Raw genomic sequence first — 23,366 nt, 5'->3', positions numbered from 1 at the left:
GGCCTGTCCTGTGGGAGGCCGACCCAGGCAGGAGTTGCCTCGGAGGATTTGGCAGCCACGACATCCCATCCTAGCCCCGCGATATGCGAGTGAGGAGGAGACTCCTGGCATAAGCTGGAAGCCACCCAACTGTTGCTGCGAGGCGACACCAATGCCTGCCCAGCCCCCCACCCCCGTCCCTCGCGCCAGCCCCTGCCCTGGCAGCAGTCACTGCCCAGCTCCGTCCACTCCCACCGCCCACCCAGCCACCTCCAGGAAAATGCCTGAGCGCCCAGATTTCTTGCTCGCCCCGGTGGGGCTTCACTTTATTTTTATTATTTTTTTTTAACTTTTATTTTGGGTTCAGGGGTACATGTGCAGGTTTGTTATATAAGTAAATTACATGTTGCAAGGGATTTGGATACAGATTTTTTCCTCCCCAGGTAATAAGCGTAGTACTCAAAAGATAGTTTTTCCTATCCTTAGCCTCCTCACACCTTCCACCCTCAAGTAGGTCCACCCTCAAGTAGGTCCAGCCTCAGGTAGGCCCTGGTGTTATTCCCTTCTTTTCTTTTCTTTTCTTTTTTTTTTTTTTTAAGACAGAGCCTGGCTCTGTCGCCCAGGCTGGAGTGCAGTGGCCGCGATCTCAGCTCACTGCAACCTCCCCGTCCCCGGTTCAAGCGATTCTCCTGCCTCAGCCTCCGGAGTAGCTGGGATTACAGGCATGCGCCAGTATGCCCGGCTAATTTTGTATTTTTTTTTTTAGTGGAAACGGGGTTTGTCCATGTTGGTCAGGCTGGTCCCGAACTCCCGACCTCAAGCGATCCATCCGCCTCGGCCTCCCAAAATGCTGGGATTACAGATGTGAGCCACCGTGCCCGGCCATTTTTTTTTTTTTTAATTTTGTATTTTTAGTAGAGATGGGGGTTTCACCATGTTGGCCAGGCTGGTCTTGAACTCCTGACTTGAAGTGATCCACCCGCCTTGGCCTCCCAAAGTGCTGGGATTACAGGCGTGAGCCATCATGGCTGGCCCCTGTTATTCCCTTCTTTATGTCCATGTGTGCTCAATTTTTAGCTTCCACTTATAAGTGAGAACATGCAGTATTTGGTTTTCTGCTTAGGGTAATGGCCTCCAGCTGCATCTATGTTGCTGCCAAGGACATGGTCTTGTTCTGTTTCAATGGCTGTGTAGTGTTCCATGGTGTGTGTGGACCATATTTTGTTTATCCAGTCCAGCGTTTGTGGGCATATAGGTTGGTTCCATGTCTCTGCTATTGTGACTAGTGCCTCAGTGAACATAGGCATGCATGTGTCTTTATGGTAGAACAACTTACATTCTTTTGGGTATATACCCAGTAATCGGATTGCTGGATCTAATGGTAGTTCTGTTTTAAGTGCTTCAGGAAATCTCCAAACTGCTTTCCAGTTTTAATTTCATTGTAATTTTCTTTTATTTTTTTATTTTTTTATTTTCTTTTAGACAGTCTCACTCTGTTGCCCAAGCTGGAGTGCAGTGGTGCGATCTCGTCTCACTGCAACCTCCGCCTCCTGGGTTCAAGCGATTCTCCCGCCTCAGCCTCCTGAATAGCTGGGACTACAGGCACGCGCCACCAAGCCTGGCTAATTTTTGTATTTTTTTAGTAGAGACAGGTTTTGCAATATTGGCAAGGCTGGTCTCACACTCCTGACCTCAGGTGATCCACCCACCTCAGCCTCCCAAAGTGCTGGGATTACAGGCATGAGCCAGGGTACCCGTCCTTCATTGAAATTTTCAATTACAGTAGCTGAAAAAATTTACATTCCCACCAGCAGTGCATAAGCAGTTCTGGGGTTTCACTTTATTCTTGGAGGTGGGGGAAAACACTGTAACCATAATAGGTTCATTGCGGTATGCACATGAATGCCTAGAGATAACATGTTGTAGCAGAGAAAGAAGTTTAATCCTAGGGCCACCAAAATAGGAGATGAGAGGAAATCTCAAATCCACCTCCTCACGGAATTCGGGGCTAGTGTTTTTAAGAGTATCGAAGTGGGCTGAAGTGTGGAGATCATTGATTGGTGGAAGAGTGCAGGGTGAAGCCCTGGGACCCAGAGAGGAAGAGGCTGTATTCTCATGCTAATCCCCATCCTCGGTAGGGGTCTTGGTGCTGGTTTCGCTGGAATTCAGAGATCTGAAAAACATCTTAAGGGTTCCTTAAACAAAAGCCTTATGATTCTGAAGTCAGAGATCCTGTCTATAAGAACAATGGAGATTCAAATCAGGTTTGTTTTTTTGTTTGTTTGTTTTGTTTTATTTTAGCCAGAGTCTCATTCTGTTGCCCAGGTTGGAGTGCAGTGGCAGGATCTCAGCGCACTGCATTCGCCTCCTGGGTTCAAGCCATTCTCCTGCCTCAGCCTCCCTAGTAGCTGGGATTACAGGCACCCGCCACTGTGCCCAGCTAGTTTTTGTATTTTCAGTAGAGACGGGGTTTCACCCTATTGACCGGACTGGTCTTAAACTCCTGGCATCAAGTGATCCACCGGCCTCGGCCTCCCAAAATGCTGGAATTGCAGACGTGAGCCACTGTGCCCGACCCAAATCAATTTATTTTGTTTTATTTACTTGTTTATTTATTTTTGGAGACGGAGTCTCGCTCTGTCACCCATACTAGAATGCAGTGGTGCGGTCTCGGCTCACTGCAGCCTCCGCCTCCCGGGTTCAAGCAATTCTGCCTCAGCCTCCAGAGTAGCTGGGATTACAGGCGCATGCCGCCACACCCAACTAATTTTTTTGTATTTTTAGTAGAGACAGGGTTTCACAATGTTGCCTAGGCTGGTCTCGAACACCTGACCTCGTGATCTGCCCGTCTCGGCCTCCCAAAGTGCCAAATCAATTCTTGAACAGTCTTAGGACCCCAGTGTCAGAAATCCTACCTGTAATCCCACATTGAGGGATTGGCATTCCTGTTGACATGAGGGTCCTAAGACAGAATGGATTGGCATCCCCATTGCTCCTATAGAGAGGATTTCTGTCCATAGAGACCCTGTCTCTAAGGGGAAAAAAAAGATATGAAGCAATTAGCCAGGTTTAGTGACAGTACTTGGGAGGGTGAAACAGGAGGATCACTTGAGCCCAGGAATCAGAGGCCAGCCTGGGCAACATACCAAAACCCTGTCTCTAACAACAACAAAAGATATGGGATAATTCATTAACAGCAATAGGTAATCAGAACAACCTATAACCTGTGACAATACTATGAGCATTTTATACTCCCTGTGAATTATCTGCAACGTATGTTGATAAATGAGTTGTGGAATTAAATAATTCAAACTTAAAGCTATTGGAACTTGATTGTTGATATTATTATTTTTTAGAGGCAGGGTCTGGCTCTGTTGCCCAGGCTGGTGTGCGGTGATGCAATCATAGCTCACTGCAGCCTCAAACTACTGGGCTGAAGCAATCCTCCAGCCTCAACATCCCTGGTACTAGGACTACAGGCACCAGCCACCCTGCCCAGCTGCTGTTGGAATTTTAAATGATCCTGAAACTTGAGAGGAATGCGGTTATGCAGCATGAATCACATGGCGAGCAGCTGCAGCTTCTGCCCCTTTTCCCCTAGAAATAACTAAGACCAAACAGGCCAGAGATAGGACCTCCTCTGACGGGTACCCCCCTCACAGAGTAATAAAGCAATCTTCCTTGGAATGTAGCATCCTATAGCTAGTCAAGTCACTGTAAGGATTGTATGTCTGCCTATATAAGTGGAACCTTAACCTCTCCACTTTGGAATGCTTTTTTGTGTGTGTATTTTTGCTTTCTTTTTTGAGACAGTATATCATTTTGACACCCAGGCTGGAGTGCAGTGGTAGGATCATGGCTCACTGCAGCCTTCCTCTCACCTCAGCCTCCTAAGTAGCTGGGACTACTAGTTGACAACGCTCAACTAATTATTTCATTTTTTGTAGAGGCCAGGTCTCACTATGTTGCTAAGGCTGGTCTCAAACTCCTGGGCTCAAGCGATCCTCCCACCTCAGCCTCCCACAGTATTGGGATTATAGGTATGAGCCATCGTGCCTGGCCTCCACTTTGGAATGTTGACCCTATACATTTGGAGTCGGTGTTTCCGGGTGGCTATCCTCAAGCTTTGGAATATTTGAGGATAAATAAACCTAGTAAACTATACTTAATCAGGGTGGGTGCAGTGGCTCACACCTGTAATCCCAGCACTTTGGGAGGCCAAGGCAAGTGGATCACCTGAGATCAGGAGTTTGAGACCAGCCTGGCCAACATGGTGAGACCCTGTCTCTACTAAAAGTACAAAAATTAGCCAGGTGTGGTGCCGCATGCCTGTAGTCCCAGCTACTTGGGAGGCCGAGGCATGAGGATTGCTTGAACTCAAGAGGCTCAGGTTACAATGAACCGAGATCGTGCCACTGCATTCCAGACTGGGTGACAGAGCGAGACTCCATCTCAAAAAAAAAAAAAAAAAAAAACCAGCCTGGGCGACATCTGTCTCGCTCTGTTGCCCAGGCTGGAGTGCAGTGGCCGGATCTCAGCTCACTGCAAGCTCCGCCTCCCGGGTTTACGCCATTCTCCTGCCTCAGCCTCCCGAGTAGCTGGGACTACAGGCTCCCGCCACCTCGCCCGGCTAGTTTTTTTGTATTTTTTTTTAGTAGAGACGGGGTTTCACTGTGTTAGCCAGGATGGTCTTGATCTCCTGACCTCATGATCCGCCCGTCTCGGCCTCCCAAAGTGCTGGGATTACAGGCTTGAGCCACCGTGTCCGGCCACAAAAACTATACTTAATCACATTTTCCTGAATCTCATGATTTCAGATTGACAGAGCACAGTCAAGAGTGAGACAGTAACGATGCTGTCATTTATGTTAAAAGAAAACGTGAATAGCTAAATGTATTGTGGCTACTACAGCATGATGTATGGATACAGTACATCCACACATATACTCTAATATGTGTATTCTATCTCCAGTAAACTCCCCAAAGTAACAGTGGTTGCCACTGATCAAAGGACACCAGGATGGGAGGATACATATACCCAGCATTATACCATTAGAATTTTTTGTTTTTGCCGGGCGCAGTGACTTTTGCCTGTAATCCCAGCACTTTGGGAGGCCCAAGTGGGTGGATCATTTGAGGTCAGGAGTTCGAGACCAGCCTGGCCAAATAGTGAAACCCCGACTCTACCAAAAATACAAAAATGAGGCCGGCATGGTGGTGTGCGTTTGTAATCCCAGCTACTCTGGAGGCTGAGGTAGGAGAATCGCTTGAACTCAGGAGCCAGAGGTTGCAGTGAGCTGAGATCGTGCCACTGCATTCCAACCTGGGCAACAGAGCAAGACTCCATCTCAAAAAAAAAAAAAAAAGTACAGGCACGGTGGCTTACGCCTGTAATCCCAGCACGATCACAAGGTCAGAAGATCAAGACCATCCTGGCTAACACTGTGAAACCCCATCTCTACTAAAAATACAAAAAAGCAAAATTAGCTGGGTATGGTGGCGGGCGCCTGTAGTCCCAGCTACTACTGGGGAGGCCGAGGTGGGAGAATAGCGTGAACCCAGGAGGAGGAGCTTGCAGTGAGCAGAGATCGTGCCACAGCACTCCAGCCTGGGCAACAGAGCCAGACTCTGTCCCAGAAAAAAATTAAAAACAAAAATGTTTTTGTTTTTAGCTACATGCATGGTATTCTGTCCAAAACATTTTTGCTAGTGTCTTAGTTTTCATTTTGAAGGTTCTTGTATGTTTTAGCCCCTTTCCTGCCTTGAGAAAGTTAATGTACTAAAGGAAAGGAATTTCCCTGCTTCTTGAAACTCTATAGCACCCCAAGGTCATCATTTGGCCATCTACTGTCATTGTGAATGTAAATGTAGATATTTAAAGTAAAGAAGGTTGGGGCCGGGCACGGTGGCTCATGTCTGTAATCCCAGCACTTTGGGAGGCCAAGGTGGGCAGATCACCTGAGGTCAGGAGTTTGAGACCTGCTTGGCCAACATGGTGAAACTCCGTCTCTACTAAAAATAGAAAAAAATTAGCCAGGTGTGGTGGCACGTGACTGTAGTCCCAGGCACTCAGGAGGCTGAGGCTTGAGAACCACTTGAGCCTGAGAGGTAGAATTTGCAGTGAGCCAAGACTATGCCACTGCACTCCCATCTGGGTGACAAAGACTGTCTCAGAAAAAGGAAAGAAAAGAAAAGAAAGTTGGGTGAAGTGGCTCAAGTCCATAATCCCAGCACTTTGGGAGGCCACATTGGGAGGAACACTTGAGCCCAGGAGTTCAAGATGAGCCTGGGCAACATGCCAAAACTACCTCTACAAAAAATACAAAGATTAGCCAGGCATAGTGGGGCATGTCTGTAGTCCCAGCTACTCCAGAGGCTGATATGGGAGAATCAATTGAGCCCGGGAGGCAGAGGTTGCAGTGAGCAGAGTTTGTGCTACTGCACTACAGCCTGGGTGACAGAATGAGACGCTGTCTCAAAGAAAAAGTAAAAGAAGCCAGGTGCAGTGGCTCACGCCTGTAATCCCAGCACTCAGGCAGATCACCTGAGATTGGGAGTTCGAGACCAGCCTGACCAACATGGAGAAACCCTGTCTCTACTAAAAATACAAAATTAGCCAGGCGTGGTGGCACATGCCTGTAATCCCAGCTACTCGGGAGGCTGAGGCAAGAGAATCACTTGAACCTGGGAGGCAGAAGTTGCGATGAGCCGAGACCATGCCGTTGCACTCTAGCCTGGGCAACAAGAGCAAAACTCCATCTCAAAAAAAAAAAAAGAGGGCCGGGCGCGGTGGCTCAAGCCTGTAATCCCAGCACTTTGGGAGGCCGAGACGGGCGGATCACGAGGTCAGGAGATCGAGACCATCCTGGCTAACACGGTGAAACCCCGTCTCTACTAAAAAAATACAAAAAACTAGCCGGGCGAAGTGGCGGGTGCCTGTGGTCCCAGCTACTCGGGAGGCTGAGGCAGGAGAATGGCGTGAACCCGAGAGGAGGAGCTTGCAGTGAGCTGAGATCCGGCCACTGCACTCCAGCCTGGGTGACAGAGCAAGACTCCGTCTCAAAAAAAGAAAAAAAAAAAAAAAAAAAAGAAAAGAAAAGAAAAGAAAAAGTAAAAGAAAGTAAAAAAGATTGGGGACAAACTCATATATTCAGACAAAACACCAAAGTCCATGATTTTATTTCTATGTTACTCGTAATTTTCTTATGGCTTGTAGCTTCAAATAGGCAAAGAACACTCAATAACTTTTTTATTTTATTTTATTTTATTTTATTTTATTTTATTGAGACTGAGTCTTGTTCTATTGCCCAGGCTGAAGGGGCAGCATCGTGGCTCACTGCAGCCTCCACTGCCAGGGTTCAAGTGATTCTCCTGCCTCAGCCTCCTGAGTAGCTGAGATTACAGGCGCCACCACACCCAGCTAATTTTTGTATTTTCAGTGGTCCGGGGTTTCACCTGGGCAACATGCCAAGGTTTCTCCATGTTGGTCAGGCTAGTCTCGAACTCCCAATCTCAGGTGATCTGCCTGAGTGCTGGGATTATAGGCGTGAGCCACTGCACCTGGCTTCTTTTACTTTTTCTTTGAGACAACGTCTCATTCTGTCACCCAGGCTGTAGTGCAGTAGCACAAACTCTGCTCACTGCAACCTCTGCCTCCCGGGCTCAATTGATTCTCCCATATCAGCCTCTGGAGTAGCTGCGACTACAGACACGCCCCACTATGCCTGGCTAATCTTTGTATTTTTTGTAGAGGTAGTTTTGGCATGTTGTCCAGGCTGGTCTCAAACTCATGACCTCAAGTGATCTGCCCTCCTCAACTTCCCATAGTGCTGGGATTACAAGCATGAGCTGCCGGACCTGGCCACTACATAGCTTTTCTTTTTTTTTGAGACAGGGTCTCATTCTGTTGCTGGAGTGCTGTGGCACAATCATGGCTCACTGCAGCCTCATCCTCCCCAAGTTCAGGTGGTCCTCCCATCCCAGCCTCTCAAGTAGCTGGGACTACAGACATACTCAACCATGTCTGGCTAATTTTTGTATTTTTTGTAAAGAAGCAATTTTACTATGTTGCCTAGGCTGGTCTCAAACTCCTGGGCTCCAGTGATCCTCCCACCTCAGTCTCTCAGAGTGCTGGGATTACCAGCATAAGCCACCACACCCAGCACACATACCTTTCCTTTCTTTCTGTTCTGTTCATTTTTTAGAGACAGGGTCTCAGTCTGTCACCCAGGCTGGAGTGCAGTGCAGCCTCGAACTCCTGGGCTCAAACAATCCTACTACCCTAGCCTTCTGAATAGCTGGGAATACAAGTGTATGCTACCAAGCCTGGCTAATTTTTCTATTTTTTGTAGAGACGGGGTCTTGCTGTGTTGTCCAGGCTGATCTTGAAGTCCAAGGCTCAAGTGATACTCCTGCCTTGGCCTCCCAAAGCGCTGGGATTACAGGTATGAGCCATGGTGCCTGGCCTCTTATTTATTTATATTTATGGCAGGAATAATCCAATATAGCCTTTCATTCTTTCTTATTCAGACATGCAAGAAAGTGCAAATCTCAGGACCTTATGAGGAAACTGCAGATAGGAAGATGGGCTGAATCACCTGAGCCCAGTGTCATTCCTTCCTCTGGGTCCATGCATGGGTGCCAGCAGTGTGATGGTCACTCATAACATGCACAGAAACTCACCCAATGTGCTTTGGAAACAGTATCGCTCTTTTTTTTTTTTTTTTTTTTTTTTTCTGAGACTAAGTCTTGTTCTATTGCACAGGCTACAGTGCAGTGGTGCGATCTCGGCTCACTGCAACCTCCATCTCCCGGATTCAAGTGATTCTCCTGCCTCAGCTTCCCGAGTAGCTGGGATTACAGGCACCTGCCACCATGCCTGGCTAGTTTTTTCGCATTTTTAGTAGAGATGGGGTTTCATCATGTTGGTCAGGCTGGTCTTGAACTCCTCAAATGATCTGCCCACCTCAGCCTCCCAAAGTGCTGGGATTACAGGCGTGAGCCACCGTACCTGGCCAGTATCACTCATTTTTATCATTGTTTTCCTTTTTAAAATATAAAATGGACATGGGCTAAAATTTAAGAAAATAAAAATATATATAGCGTGCATAAATCATGAGCACATGGTTCTATGCATTTTTGTTGTTTATTTTATTTATTTGAGGTGGAGCCTTGCTGTGTCACCCAGGCTGGAGTGCAGTGGTACCATCTCGGCCCACTGCAACCTCTACCTCCCAGGTTCAAGTGATTCTCCTGCCTCAGCCTCCCAGGTAGCTGGGACTACAGGTGCGTGCCACCATGCCTGGCTAATTTTTTGTGTTTTTAGTAGAGATGGGGTTTCACGGTGTTAGCCAGGATGGTCTCAAACTCCTGACCTCGTTCGTGATCCACCCACGTCAGACTCCCAAAGTGCTAGTACTAGAGACGTGAGCCACCGCACCTGCCCTATTTATTTCTTTTCTTTTTTTTTTTTTTTTTTGAGACGGAGTCTTGCTCTGTCACCCAGGCTGGAGTGCAGTGGCCGGATCTCAGCTCACTGCAAGCTCCGCCTCCCGGGTTTACGCCATTCTCCTGCCTCAGCCTCCCGAGTAGCTGGGACTACAGGCGCCCGCCACCGCGCCCGGCTAGTTTTTTGTATTTTTAGTAGAGACGGGGTTTCACCGTGTTAGCCAGGATGGTCTCGATCTCCTGACCTCGTGATCCGCCCGCCTCGGCCTCCCAAAGTGCTGGGATTACAGGCTTGAGCCACCGCGCCCGGCCTGTTTCTTTTTTTTAACTTTATATAAAATGGAGGCTGGGCATGGTGGCTCATGCCTGTAATCTTAATGCTTTGGGAGGCCAAGGCAGGTGGATCACCTGAGGTCAAGAGTTCAGGACCAGCCTGGCCAACATGGTGAAAACCCATCTCTACTAAAATTACAAAAAATTAGCCAGGCATGGTGGCATGCGCCTCTAATCCCAGCTACTTGGGAGGCTGAGGCAGGGGAATCGCTTGAACCCGGGGGGTGGAGGTTGCAGTGAGCAGAGATCTCACCACTTCACTCCAGCCTGGGCGAAGGAGCAAAACGCAGTCTCAGAAAAAAAATAAATAAATACAAATAAAATGGAATGATACAGTATTTGTGTCTAGTTTTCTTTGCTCAATAATATTTTTGTGACATTTATCCACGATGTTGCACATAATAGCAATATGCTAATTTTCGTTGTGTGCAATTTTCTATTGTGTGAATATACCACCATTTACAGTCATTTGTTCTATAGTGGATTGGCATTTGGGTACTTTCTAGTTTGAGGCTATTTTGTTTTTTTCTTTGTTTTTGTTTTTACAGATGGGGTCTCACTATGTTGCACAGGCTGGTCTCAACTCCTGGGCTCAAACGATCCTCCTACCTCTGCCTCCCTAAGTGCTGGGATTACTGGCGTGAGCCACCACACTTGGCCAGGCTATTTTGAAGAGTGCAGCTGTGAACATTCTGGTACCTGCTTTATGGTAAACAGATGTATGCATTTCTGTTGTGTATCTACCTAGAGTTGGAATTTCTGGATCATAAATTGCACGCATATATTCTTTTTTTTTTTTTTGAGATGGAGTTAAATCAACCAGGCTGGAGTGCAGTGGCGTGATCTTGGTTCACTGCAATCTCTGCCTCCCGGGTTCAAGTGATTCTCCTGCCTCAGCCTCCCGAGTAGCTGGGCTTACAGGTGTCCACCACCATGCTCAGCTAATTTTTGTATTTTTAGTAGAGATGGGGTTTCACCATGTTGGCCAGGCTGGTCTTGAACTCCTGACCTCAAGTGATCCACCCACTTCGGCCACCCAAAGTGCTGGGATTACAGGTGTGAGCCACGGTACCTGGCCCGCATATGTTCTTCAGTAGCATTTGCTACTCAAACAATTTTCCAGTGTGGTCATCCCAATTTACACTCATGTAAGCAATATATGAGATTCTACAATCTCACCAATACTTGGTATTGTTTGCCATTCTGTAATTCATTTATTCTTTCATTTTTATTTTTATTTTTTTTGAGACAGGGTCTCGCTTTGTCCCCCAGGCTGGAGTGCAGTGGCACCATCTGGGCTCACTGCAGCCTCTACCTCCCAGGTTCAAGCAATCCTCCTGCCTCAGCCTCCCAAGTAGCTGGAAGTACACCACACCTGGCTAATTTTTGTATCTTTTTTTTTTTTTTTTTTTTTTTTTGAGACGGAGTCTCGCTCTGTCACCCAGGCTGGAGTGCAGTGGCGCGATCTTGGCTCACTGCAAGCTCTGCCTCCTGGGTTCACGCCATTCTCCTGCCTCAGCTTCCCAAGCAGCTGGGACTACAGGCGCCTGCTACCACTCTCAGCTAATTTTTATTTATTTTTTATTTTTTATTTTTTATTTTTTTGAGACGGAGTCTCGCGCTGTCACCCAGGCTGGAGTGCAGTGGCCGGATCTCAGCTCACTGCAAGCTCCGCCTCCCGGGTTCACACCATTCTCCTGCCTCCGCCTCCCGAGTAGCTGGGACTACAGGCGTCCGCCACCTCGGCCGGCTAGTTTTTTGTATTTTTTAGTAGAGACGGGGTTTCACCGTGTTAACCAGGATGGTCTCGATCTCCTGACCTCGTGATCCGCCCGTCTCGGCCTCCCAAAGTGCTGGGATTACAGGCTTGAGCCACCGCGCCCGGCCTAAGCTAATTTTTAAAAAATTTTTTAGTGGGGACAGGGTTTCACCATGTTAGCCAGGATGGTCTCGATCTCCTGACCTCATTATCTGCCTGCCTCGGCCTTCCAAAGTGCTGGGATTACAGGCATGAGCCACTGCACCCGGCTGTATCATTTGTAAAGATACAGTTTCACCAATTTGCCCAGGCTTATAATTCATTTATTTTAACCCACAATCACTTCCTCCCTATATGTCAAAACACTTTTCCTTTTAAGTAGTAGAGAATAGTGTGATACAGTATAGCATATAGCATAGCATCAGACAGCCCTGACTCTGCCACTTAGTGGGCTGGTGACTTCTGAGGCTCAGCTTCCTCCTCTGTAAAATGGGGATAATAAAGTACCTACCTCATAGGGTTGTGGGAGAACTGAGCTAATGCATGCAATGTACTTAGGTCAGCACCTGGCATGGAATAAGTATGCAGGAAGTGACAGCTATGTGCAAGAATTTATTGTAGACCGGATGCAGTGGCTTGTGCCTGTAATCCCAGCACTTTGGGCGGGCGCGGTGGCTCACGCCTGTAATTCCAGCACTTTGGGAGGCCGAGATGGGCGATCACTTGAGATCAGGAGTTTGAGACCAGCCTGATCAATATAATTCAGTCTGACTAAAAATGCAAAAATTAGCCAGGCATGGTGGTACACGCCTAAGATCTCAGCTACTCTGGAGGCTGAGGCAGGAGAATTACTTGAACTCAGGAGGCAGAGGTTACAGTGAGCCAAGATCACACCATTGCACTACACGCCAGCCTGGGGGACAGAGCAAGACTCTATCTCAAAAAAAAAAAAAAAAGAATATATTGTAAAGTGGGGAAAACTGAGACTGTGAGGGCCAAAAGGATGTGGATAAGGGGACTCTGAGCCTGTTGAACTTGATGTGGTTCTCTCTAGTTGGTGTTCCTGCATGGCACCAAATAGCTTCAATTTCTGAGAATTTTAATTTTTTTTCTTTTTTTCTTTACTTCTTTTCTTTCTTTTCTTTTCCTTTTTTTTTTTTTTTTTTTTTGAGACAGAATCTTGCTCTGTTGCCCAGGCTGGAGTACAATGGCGCAGTCTTGGCCCACTGCAACCTCCGCCTCCCTGATTCAAGAGATTCTCCTGCCTCAGCCTCCTGAGTAGCTGGGATTACAGGTGCGTGCCACCATGCCTGGCTAAGTTTTGTATTTTTAGTACAGACAGGGTTTCACCATGTTGGTCAGGCTGGTCTCGAACTGCTGACCTCGTGATCCACCCGCCTTGGCCTCCCAAAGTGCTAGGATTACAGGCGTGAGCCACCGCGCCCAGCCTATTTCTTTTCTTTCTTTTCTTTTTCTCTTTTTTTTTTTTTTTTTTTGAGATGAAGTCTCACTCTGTTGCCCAGGCTGGAGTGCAGTGGCACCATCTCAGCTCACTGTAACCTCCACCTCTTGAGTTCACACCATCCTCCTGCCTCAGCTTCCCGGGTAGCTGGGACTACAGGCGTGTGCCACCACGCCTGGCTAATTTTTTGTATTTTTAGTAGAGACAGGGTTTCACCATATTAGCCAGGATGGTCTTGATCTCCTGACCTCGTGATCCACCCACCCCAGCCTAACAAAGTGCTGGGATTACAGGTGTGAGCCATCGCACCTGGCCAATTTTTTTATTTGCTTTATAAGACGGGGTCTTGCTCTGTAGCCCAGGCTGGAGTACGGTGGTATAATCTTGGCTCACTGCAGTCTTGAACTCTTGTGCTCAAGAAATCCTCCTGCCTCAGCTTCCTGAGTAGCTGGAACTGCAGGCATGTGCTACCACTCCTGGCTTTTTTTTTTTTTTTTTTTTTTTTTGAGATGGAGTCTCACTCTGTTGCCCAGGCTGGAGTACTGTGGCGCGATCTCGGCTCACTGTAACCTCCACCTCCCGAGTTCAAGCAATTCTCTTGCCTCAGCCTCCTGAGTAGCTGGGATCACAGGTGCCTGCCACCACGTCCAGCTAATTTTTTGCATTTTTTAGTAGAGACAGGGTTTCACCATGTTGGCCAGGCTGGTCTCGAACTTCTGACCACAAGTGATCCCTCCACCTCAGCCTCCCAAAGTGCTGGGATTACAGGCATGAGCCACTGAGCCCGGCCACTCTTGTCTAATTAATTAAATTTTTTTTGTAGAGATGGATGTTTCAGTATGTTGCCCAGGATGGTCTTGAACTCCTGGGCTCAAGTGATCCTCTTGCATTGTCCTCCCAATGTGCTGGGATTACAGGTGAGAGCCACTGGGCCTGGCAATTTCTAAGACTTATTTTTACAAAAATTGCAAAATGGGCCAGGCACAGTGGCTCATGCATGCAATCCCAGCACTTCGGGAGGCCGAGGCGGGTGGATCACCTGAGATCAGGAGTTCAAGACCAGCCTGGCCAACATGCTGAAACCCCCATCTCTACTAAAAATACAAAAAATTAGCGGGGCATGGTGGCGCATGCCTGTAATCCCAGCTACTAGGGAGACTGAGGCAGGAGAATCACTTGAACCTGGGAGGTGGAGGTTGTGGTGAGCTGAGGTCGTGCCACAGCACTCCAGCCTGGGTGACAGAGGGAGGCTCCGTCTCAAAAAAGAAAAAAAGAAAAAAAATTGCAAAGTTGAGTTTAATATTTGCAGTGATTTTTATTCATTCAAGGATTATCTTATAATTTCTGCATTTAATTTGGCAAACTTCATCAGATTCCCCAAGAGAGGATGTATGTCAGGTTATCCTCAAAAACCAATGTTCCTTTTGTCAACAAGAAGGTCTTAGGACGTGACACTTGAATTTTACTTGGAGGAACTGGGTCCCTGGACAGGCAGCCACCTGCTGACCTAAACCAGATGGTAAAACGAGACTTAACAAACAGTTGTTTGCAGTTGAGATTTTAATCTTTTGCATAGCTCAGAAGTTCCCACCCAGCTCTTTTGTTAGTAGCACAGGGGCTCATGGGTGGTTCTTGTTGCACAGACCACCAATGGGGTTGACAAATAGGAGGTGAGATGCTGCTGTCCTGTTGGGTCAGTGGCGGCAGTTCTAATTTCCTGGTCATAGTGGGATCAGAGATAAAAGAACAGACATGTGGGGTACCACTGCGATGAGTCATGAGAATGTCTAACGATGTCTGGTCCTGCGCAGCTGCAGCCCCAAGCGCTGACACTCAGACGGCTCATATGGCCAGGAGATGCCCCGCTGGGACTCACACAGAGAGGTGCCCCTTTCTTCTGAAGATGCTCAGGAGTTAGTCTTTGGCTGGGCTGGTGTGTCTTTAACACCACGCGTCCTTTTCTTACTCTTGATCCTTTTTATTTTTTACATTATTTATGTATTTACTTACTTATTTGAGACCGAGTCTCGCTGTGTTGCCCAGGCTGGAGTGCAGTGGTGCGATCTGGGCTCACTGCAACCTCTGCCTCCCGCATTCAAGCGATTCTCCTGCCTCAGCCTCCTGAATAGCTGGGATTACAGGCGCATGCCACCATGCCCGGCTAATTTTTGTATTTTTAGTAGAGACGGGTTTCACCATGTTGGTTAGGCTGGTCTCAAACTCCTGACCTCCTGATCCTCCTGCCTCGGCCTCCCAAAGTGCTGGGATTACAGGTGTGAGCTACCGTGCCCGGCCTATTTATTTATTTATTTTATTATTATTATTGTCTTGAGACGGAGTTTCGCTCTTGTTGCCCAGGCTGAAGTGCAATGGCCCAATGTCATCTCACTGCAACCTCCACCTCCCAGGTTAAAGCAATTCTCCTGTCTCAGCCTCCCGAGTAGCTGGGATCACAGGCGTGTGCCATCAGGCCCAGCTAATGTTTTTTGTTTTTGTTTTTGTTTTTTTTCAGTAGAGACCGCGTTTCACCATGTTGGTCAGGCTGGTCTCATACCCCTGACTTCAGATGATCCATCCGCCTCAGGCTCCCAAAGTGCTGGGATTAACAGGCATGAGCCGCTGTGCCCGGCCTATTTATTAATTTTTAAACAGAGTCTTGGTCTGTTGCCCAGGCTGGAGTGCAGTGGCAACAATCATAGCTCACTGCAGCCTCCACCTCCTGGGCTCAAGGAATCCTCCTGCCTCAGTCTCCTAAGTAGCTGAGACTACAGGGTACAGTCTCCTGAGTAGCTGAGACCTGTGACATCTATCGCAACTGCTGAGAGTGGTCCCTTTGTTGGGGGAGAAGCAGTTGTAACAGCAAGCAGTGCCAGGGAAGAGCGTGGCCTCGCGGGCTGGGTGTCCCTGCTTAGGTGGCAAGGTCCTGGCTTCAAGTGCTGCCAGGCATCTGCCCACAGAGTCTAGCAGCCAGCAGGAGGTTGGTGGGAGACTGATACAAACCCTGTCCCCATGGGTCACCCTTTCCCTCCTAAACTAAGTTCATCCCTACTTTCCAACACTCACTTTTGTCCTACTACCCTCCATCAGCCCGAGAAAAAAAGAATCCAAGAATAATAAAAGAGTCCCATTTTGCAGCCGAGAAAACCGAGGTCTGTAGTGGTGGTGAAGAACCGTGCTCCGGGCTGGGCGCAATGGCGAGCACCTGTAATCCCAGCATTTTGGGAGGCTGATGAGGGAGGATCACTTAAGGTCGGGAGTTCGAGGCCAGCCTGGGTATCATAGTGAGACCCCCGCATCAGTTAACAACAGCAACAAAAAAACAAAAGCCGGGCGCGGTGGCTCACGCCTGTAATCCCAGCACTTAGGGAGGCAGGCCGAGGCGGACGGATCACGAGGTCAGGAGTTCAAGACAAGCCTGGCCAACAAGGTGAAACTGTCTCTACTGAAGATTAGCCGGGTGTAGTGGTGGACACCTGTAGTCCCAGCTACTCGGGAGGCTGAGGCAGGAGAATCGCTTGAACCCGGGAGGCGGAGGTTGCAGTGAGTCGACATTGTGCCATTGCACTCCAGCCTGGGCGACAGGGCGACACTCTGTCTCCAAAAAAAAAAAAAAAAAAAAAAAATCCGGGCGTGTTGGCAGGCGCCTGCAGTCCCCGCTACTTGGGAGACAGAGGCTGGAGCATCGCTTGATCCTGGGAGGTCGAGGCTGCAAAGAGCCGAGATCGCAACACTGACCTCCAGCCTGGGCGACAGAGCGAGGTCCCATCTCTTAAAAAAAAAAAAAAAAAAAAAAATCTGTGTTCAAGGACATCCGCCGTGTCTGGGGCACAAAACCCCTCCTGCTCCCCTCTCTCAGGGCCGTCCGCGAGCCCAGCGAATCCCACTCGTCTTTGCAGCGGGGACGGGGGATCGGCTGAGTTGACCCGATGCCAACAAGCCCGAGTAGTCCGGGCAAGGCGCTCGGCGGCGCAATCAACGCTCCCTCGGTCATGGGCTCCCCTCCTGGGAAAAGCTTTTGTAGACCACTGGGCCCAGGGCCTAAGAGCTACCGCCGCGCCCTCGACGTGGCGTCGAGTCTGGCCCCTTCCCCCGCGGCGCGCCGGCTTCACCCGGGAGGGACGCGCCTGGACCCACGCCCTCCTCACTGACTCCCTGGGCTCCAGGGCAGGGCACAGGTCCACAGCCAGGGCTTCGCTGCGGCCCCTGAGACCCCCGTGCCTTCCCTGCGCTCTCGCGGCGCTCGCAAACTCGAGCCAGCCACGACGCCCAGAGACAACCCCGAGGCGCCGCGCCCAGGGCACAGGTCTCCGGTGACGAGCGCCGCAAGGGGCGCGGGCTCGGGGCCCGCCACGGGGCGGGGCGCGTCTCCAGGGCTCTCGGGCTCGGCCCCAGGCGGGGCTAGAAGGGCCGCGGGACGGGACTGGAGTGGAGGGGCGGGGAAGGGCGGGGAGAGGGGCGGGGCCGTACGTCCTCTCCGGCCAGCCTCAGCCGCCTCGCCTCAGTCCGCTCTCCGCTCCCGCGCCGCCAGGATGACTGATGCACTGTTGCCCGCGGCCCCCCAGCCGCTGGAGAAGGAGAACGACGGCTACTTTCGGAAGGTGTGCGACTTCGGGCGGGCGGGGAACTGCGGGCCCTAGACCGCCTTTCCCCCAGGCCCTGCAGGGGCTGTAGGAGCGCGCGGTCGGGGTCCACCAGGCCAGGAGGGGGAGGGGGCTCACTGGGCCGGCGCTAGCCTGACGGAGGCCGGCGGGGAGGAGGGGGGCGGCGGTGTCCCCGGCGTCCCGGGCAGGTGGCATCCGGGGCTGGGCGGGGAGTAGGGGAGGCGCATGTGGCTGCCCCGCGCAGGTGCGGGCGGAGGACCTGGCGGGGTGGTTGGGTCTCCCCCTCCACCCGCCGCCACCCCTCGCTTGCGATCCCTGGTGCCTGGGGAAAGGAGCCGTTCCTGGCTGCGCTGGCGCCCTTGGCCTCTGGGCGCGTTGCAGGAGCTCTTGGTGGGAGCGCGGGTGGAGACAGACCATCCCAGGCGGGTTGGCGGTCTCATATTTATTTTAGGCGGTCTGTCGCCCAGGCTGGAGTGCAGTGGCGCGTTTATAGCTCACTGCAGCCTCGACTTCCTGGGCTCCAGCGATCCTCCCGCCCCAGCCTCCCGAGTAACTGGGACTGCAGGCGCGGCACCTCGCCACGTTAATTTTTTGTAGGACTGGGGTATCGCTCTGTTGCCCAGACTGGTCGCGAACTCTTGGGCTCAAGGGATCCTCCCTCCCCAGTCTCCCAAAGTGCTGGGATTACAGGCGTGAGCCACTGCGCCCGGCCGGCGGTCTCTTTTTGCCTCCAAAATGCTTCCAACGTCCTCCTGTGGGACTTTTTAGGGAGCAGGGGAGAGCCGCTGGTGGGAGGGAGCCTCTGGCGTTGCCCCTTCCCCGGCTCCGGGTCGTCCAGGAGGGCGTGAGCACTGCAGGTGAGGCCCATGGTCTTGTGCGTCTCACTGTGTGCCAAAGCGGATTTGTCTTGTTGTCCGGGAGACTTGGCGGGGGCTGCCGGCGGGCGGCGGGTGCGGGCCTCGCTGGCTCTTGGCACGTTCAGGAGCTCCTGGGCTCACACCGCGGACTTCTGCCCGGAAGATAACAGTCAGGGAGCTCAGTCCCTCAAAAGCGACCCCAGCCTGCGGATCAGGTGCCCTGGGATACCCGCAGGCGGCAGGGCCTGGTCTACAAAGATGCTTTGGAGCCGGGAGTCATGGTGATACCTTCCACGCCTTCCTCCCTCTAGGTCCCGAGCAAGTCTAAAAATAGCTTTTGGCCCTTGGCCAGTGATCCCTGAGTGGATGGAGAGATTGTTGTTCTTCGTTTTTATAATAGATATGACAGTGCATAATTATAAACAGGGAAGTGAAACTTTCCCATAAACAAATCAATTCTTAATTGTTCAGAGCCTTAGGATCCAGTTCCTAAATAGTCTTAGTATCTTCCTCCTTCTCCCCGGTGACACAGAGAGACTTTGGGCTTTGCTCACTGGTGAGGCGTCCTGGGCAGGACAGTGTGGGACAGAGTGGGAAAACTTCTTTTTTGTGAAGTTGCTTTTAGCATTAAAAAAAAAAAAAGTAGTTTTGAGGTATATTTAAGTTCAAAGATGTCATCATGGAATTACAGGATTATAACTTCTAATTATGTGTGGCTTTTGGGACAGAGGATCACAGGCCATGGAATTGCAGGAGGAGGTCCTGGCCTGGGAATTCCTATGTCTGTCCTCGGGGCCTGACAGCCACTCCCACAAAATTGCTGTGTGTCCTCCCGCAAGTTGCTGCCTCTTTCTGGGACTTTTCCTCCCCAAATTGTTCTCTGAGCAGGTGTAGCTCTGGAACTCCAGCAGCACCTGGGGGAAAATGGCATCGAGAGGAGCACACCTGTGAGGGTTGGTGCCAAGCCTCCCAGAACACGTTTTCCCGTGGGAGCCCTCCCTGCCTGTGAGCCCAGGGAAGGACTTATTGCTCCCTTCTGGGAAAGAGTGAATGGCAAGAGAGCTGGGAAAGGTGCACAGTTGGGTGTTTTTCCTTTATTTATCTACTTATTATTATGAGACAGTCTCACTCACTCTGTTGCTCAGGCTGGAGTGCAGTGGTGTGATCTTGGCTCACTGCAACCTCTGCCTTCCGGGTTCAAGCAGTTCTGCCTCAGCCTCCCAAGTAGCTGGGATTACAGGCGCCTGCTACCATGCCTGGCTGATTTTTTGTATTTTTAGTAGAAATGGCATTTCACCGTGTTGGCCAGTCTAGTCTTGAACTCCTAACCTTAAGTGATCCACCTACCTCAGCTTCCCAAAGTGCTGGGATTACAGGCGTGAGCCACTGCTCTTGGCTTTATTTATTTATTTATTTATTTATTTTCGTGAGATGGAGTCTCACTCTGTTGCCCAGGCTGGAGTGCAGTGGCATGATCTCGGCTCACTGCAACCTCCATCTACCAGGTTTGAGTGATTCTCCCACCTAAGCCTCCCCAGTAGCTGAGACTACAGGCGCGTACCACCACGCCTGGCTAACTTTTGTATTTTTGGTGGAGACAAGGTTTCGCCGTGTCGGCCAGGCTGTTCTTCAGCTCCTGACCTCAGGTGATCTGCCCACCTTGGCCTCCTAAAGTGGGGTGTTTTTTAGATGCAGTTTCTCTGGTGTTGGATGAGACAATCAAGGATGGAAAATAAGAGGAATCATTGCTTTACAATTAAAACCGTCAATTTTGAAAATGAGACCTTGGAACGATTGTTGTGCTACTCCATGTTAAGTCATACCAGTTCAAAGAGTCTATTTGTCCTAGGAAAATAAAAGGTGTTGACGCTGAGTCTTTCCTGATCTATGACCTGAGCCAGTTTGACCTAAAGCAAATGAGGGCCAGGTGTGGTGGCTCACACCTGTAATCCCAGTAGTCTGGGAGGCCAAGGTAGGTGGATCTCTTGAAGCCAGGAGTTCCAGACCAGCCTGAACAACATGGCAAGACCCTGGCTCTATAAAAAATTTTAAAAAATAAAATGAAAACAAAACAAAACGAATGAAAGGCAGGTGCTGGCCAGGCGCAGTGGCTCATGCCTGTAATCCCAGTGTTTTGAGAGGCTGAGGCGGGTGGATCACTTGAGGTCAGGAGTTTGAGACCAGCCTGGCCTACATGGTGAAACCCTGTCTCTACTAAAAATATAAAAATCAGCTGTGTGTAGTGGCAGGTGCCTGTAATCCCAGCTACTCGGGAGACTGAGGCAGGAGAATCCCTTGAACCTGGGAGGTGGAGGTTGCAGTGAGCCGAGATCGCACCACTGCACTCCAGCCTGGTGACAGAGCGAGACTCTGTTCCCCCCAACCCACCCCCCCAAAAAAGAAAGGCAGGTGCTGTCCAGATGAAAGGGGAGGAAGAGCCCTTCAGGGAGAGGGAACAACTTGGACAGAGCTGTGGACTTGTGAGTGCTTTGTAGGCATCCCCAGGTTGTGGAGGTGTTAGTGGGAGCCAGGCAGTTCAGGGTCATGCATCTTGCTTGACCTGGCACTGTGGAATCCATCAAAGTATTTAAAGCAGGACCAGACCTGTGAAATTTGTGTAAGAGAAAGACCGCTTTGACATCTGAGTGGTGAATGGGTGGGAGATGGGAAAGAAGCTATGGTGGAGTCCGGCAGGGAGGCATAGGGAGGATTTAGCGCCTTGTAATACCTGTCATCTTTGCCCTTTCTTCTCTGTTATGGACTACTGATGATGCAGTCAGTGACAGAAAGTGCTGTGAGTGGGGTGCAGTGCCTCACACCTGTAATCCCAGCATTTTGGGAGGCCAAGGTGGGAGGATTGCTTGAGGCCAGGAATTCAAACCCACCCTGGGCGACATAGCAAGACCCCATCTCTACAAGAAGTTTAAAAATCAGCCTGGCATAGTGGTGTGTTCCTGTAATCTCATATACTCAGGAGGCCGAGGTGGGAGGATATCCGGAGCCCACGAGGTTGAGGCTGCAGTGAGCTGTTACCGCGTCACTGCACTCCAGCCTGGATGACAGAGTGAGACCCTGTCTCAAAAAAAAAATCACCCGTTTTTTTTTTTTTTGAGACTGAGCGTGGCTCTATTGCCAGGCTGGAGTGCAATGGCGCGATCTCGGCTCACTGCAACCTCCGCCTCCCAGGTTCAAGTGATTCTTCTGCCTCAGCCTCCCAAGTAACTGGGACTATAGGCACGCACCACCATGCCCAGCTAATTTTTGTATTTTTAGTAGAGTTGGGGTTTCACCATGTTGGCCAGGATGGTCTCAACCTCTTGACCGCGTGATCTGCCCTTCTCGACCTCCCAGAGTGCTGAGATTACAGGCGTGAGCCACCGCGCCTGGTGACTGTTGGAATTTTGTGCACACTTAAGGATCAAATGAATTTCCACTGAAGTCAGGCTTCTCTTTCATCCTGTTATCTGTGTCATGCCTTCCCTCCCCTTTTCTTTAGAATGACATTATGCTCCATTCATCCGAAAAGGATTTATGGAGTGACAGCTCCGTGCCTGACCCCTGGTTAGGTTCTGGGGCACTCCGGACCCTGACTCGATATGGTTTCTTTGGCAGCAGTTCCCAGCAGGTCTCGTTTCCTGGAGTGCTGAGCAGTGCTGGGAGTTGGTGCTTTGTTGGAATAGCTCCGGCCATGCTTGAAAAGGAATCTGCCTCTTGGCCTTTTTTGTTTTTTTGAAATGGAGTCTTGCTGTGTTGCCCGGGCTGGAGTGCAGTGGTGCACTCGCAGCTCACTGCATCCTCCGCCTCCAGGGTTCAAGCAATACTCTTGCCTCAGCCTCTCAAGTAGCTGGGATTACAGGCGCCCGCCACCATGTCCAGCTAATCTTTGTATTTTCAGTAGAAATGGTGTTTCACGATGTTGTCCAGGCTGGTCCTGAACTCCTGACCTCAAGTGATTCGCCCACCTTGGCCTCCCAAAGTGCTGGGATTACAGGTGTGAGCCACCGTGCCTGGCCTGGAATGAGCCTCTTGGCTTTAGAGAGCAAAAAGTGGGGGTGGTCCACAGGCCTTAATCAGGGCTTCAACTGTGTTTTGTGCACCTAATTGCTCAGAAGTCCCTTATGTGGGCTGGGTGTGGATCCTGAATGTGTAAGACAGTCACTGGTGGGGGATGGAGGGAGTCCCCTTGTTTTTTTTTTTTTTTTGAGACGGAGTCTTGCTCTGTCGCCCAGGCTGGAGTGTGGTGGCGCGATCTCCACTCACTGCAAGCTCCGCCTCCCCGGTTCACGCCATTCTCCTGCCTCAGCCTCCTGTGTAGCTGGGACTACAGGTGGCCGCCACCGCGCCTGGCTAATTTTTGTATTTTTAGTAGAGACGGGGTTTCACCGTATTAGTCAGGATGGTCTTGATCTCCTGACCTCGTGATCCGCCCGTCTTGGCCTCCCAAAGTGCTGGGATTACAGGCGTGAGCCACAGCGCCCGGCCTCCCTTGTTTTTTTTGAGACAGAGTTTCCCTCTTGTTGCCCAGGCTGGAGTGCAATAGCACAATCTCAGCTCGCCACAACCTCCGCCTCCCGGGTTCAAGCAATTCTCCCGCCTCAACCTCCCTGGTAGCTGGGGTTACAGGCATGTGCCACCATGCCCAGCTAATTTTTGTATTTTTAGTAGAGACGGGGTTTCTCCATGTTGGTCAGGCTGGTCTCAAACTCCCAACCTCAGGTGATCCGCCCTCTTTGGCCTCCCTACAGGCGTGAGCCACCGCACCCAGCCCGGGAGTCCCCTTGTTAATTGGTCTTTTTGGAATCAGGTAGGGTGACTTGGCTGTACAGAGCCTCAAGACATAACTTACCTCAGGTTGGAAATGGACACCCCCCAGTACAGACCTCCTGGTCTGGGCTGGCACCTTCGGAGGTCTCTGAAAAAAGAAACCTT

The 23,366-nt window shown here is 50.3% G+C and overlaps 1 protein-coding gene across 1 annotated transcript in view; it reads left to right on the top strand.

Annotated features, from left to right (window-relative positions):
* Positions 1–17,451: 17,451 nt before the first annotated feature.
* The window catches only part of LOC105495654 (rhophilin Rho GTPase binding protein 2), an 85,465-nt gene continuing 79,550 nt past the window's right edge, over positions 17,452–23,366 (top strand). The window contains exon 1 of the mRNA XM_071085983.1: positions 17,452–17,577. Within this exon, the coding sequence (XP_070942084.1) occupies positions 17,509–17,577 (69 nt within the window). The 5' untranslated portion in view covers positions 17,452–17,508. The remainder of the gene's footprint in view (positions 17,578–23,366) is intronic.

The sequence above is a fragment of the Macaca nemestrina genome, chromosome 20 (genome assembly GCF_043159975.1).
Source record: "Macaca nemestrina isolate mMacNem1 chromosome 20, mMacNem.hap1, whole genome shotgun sequence".
In the NCBI taxonomy this organism is placed as follows: domain Eukaryota; kingdom Metazoa; phylum Chordata; class Mammalia; order Primates; family Cercopithecidae; genus Macaca; species Macaca nemestrina.
Note: the sequence above shows the minus strand (reverse complement) of the source record. Positions and strands in the feature narration are given on the sequence as shown.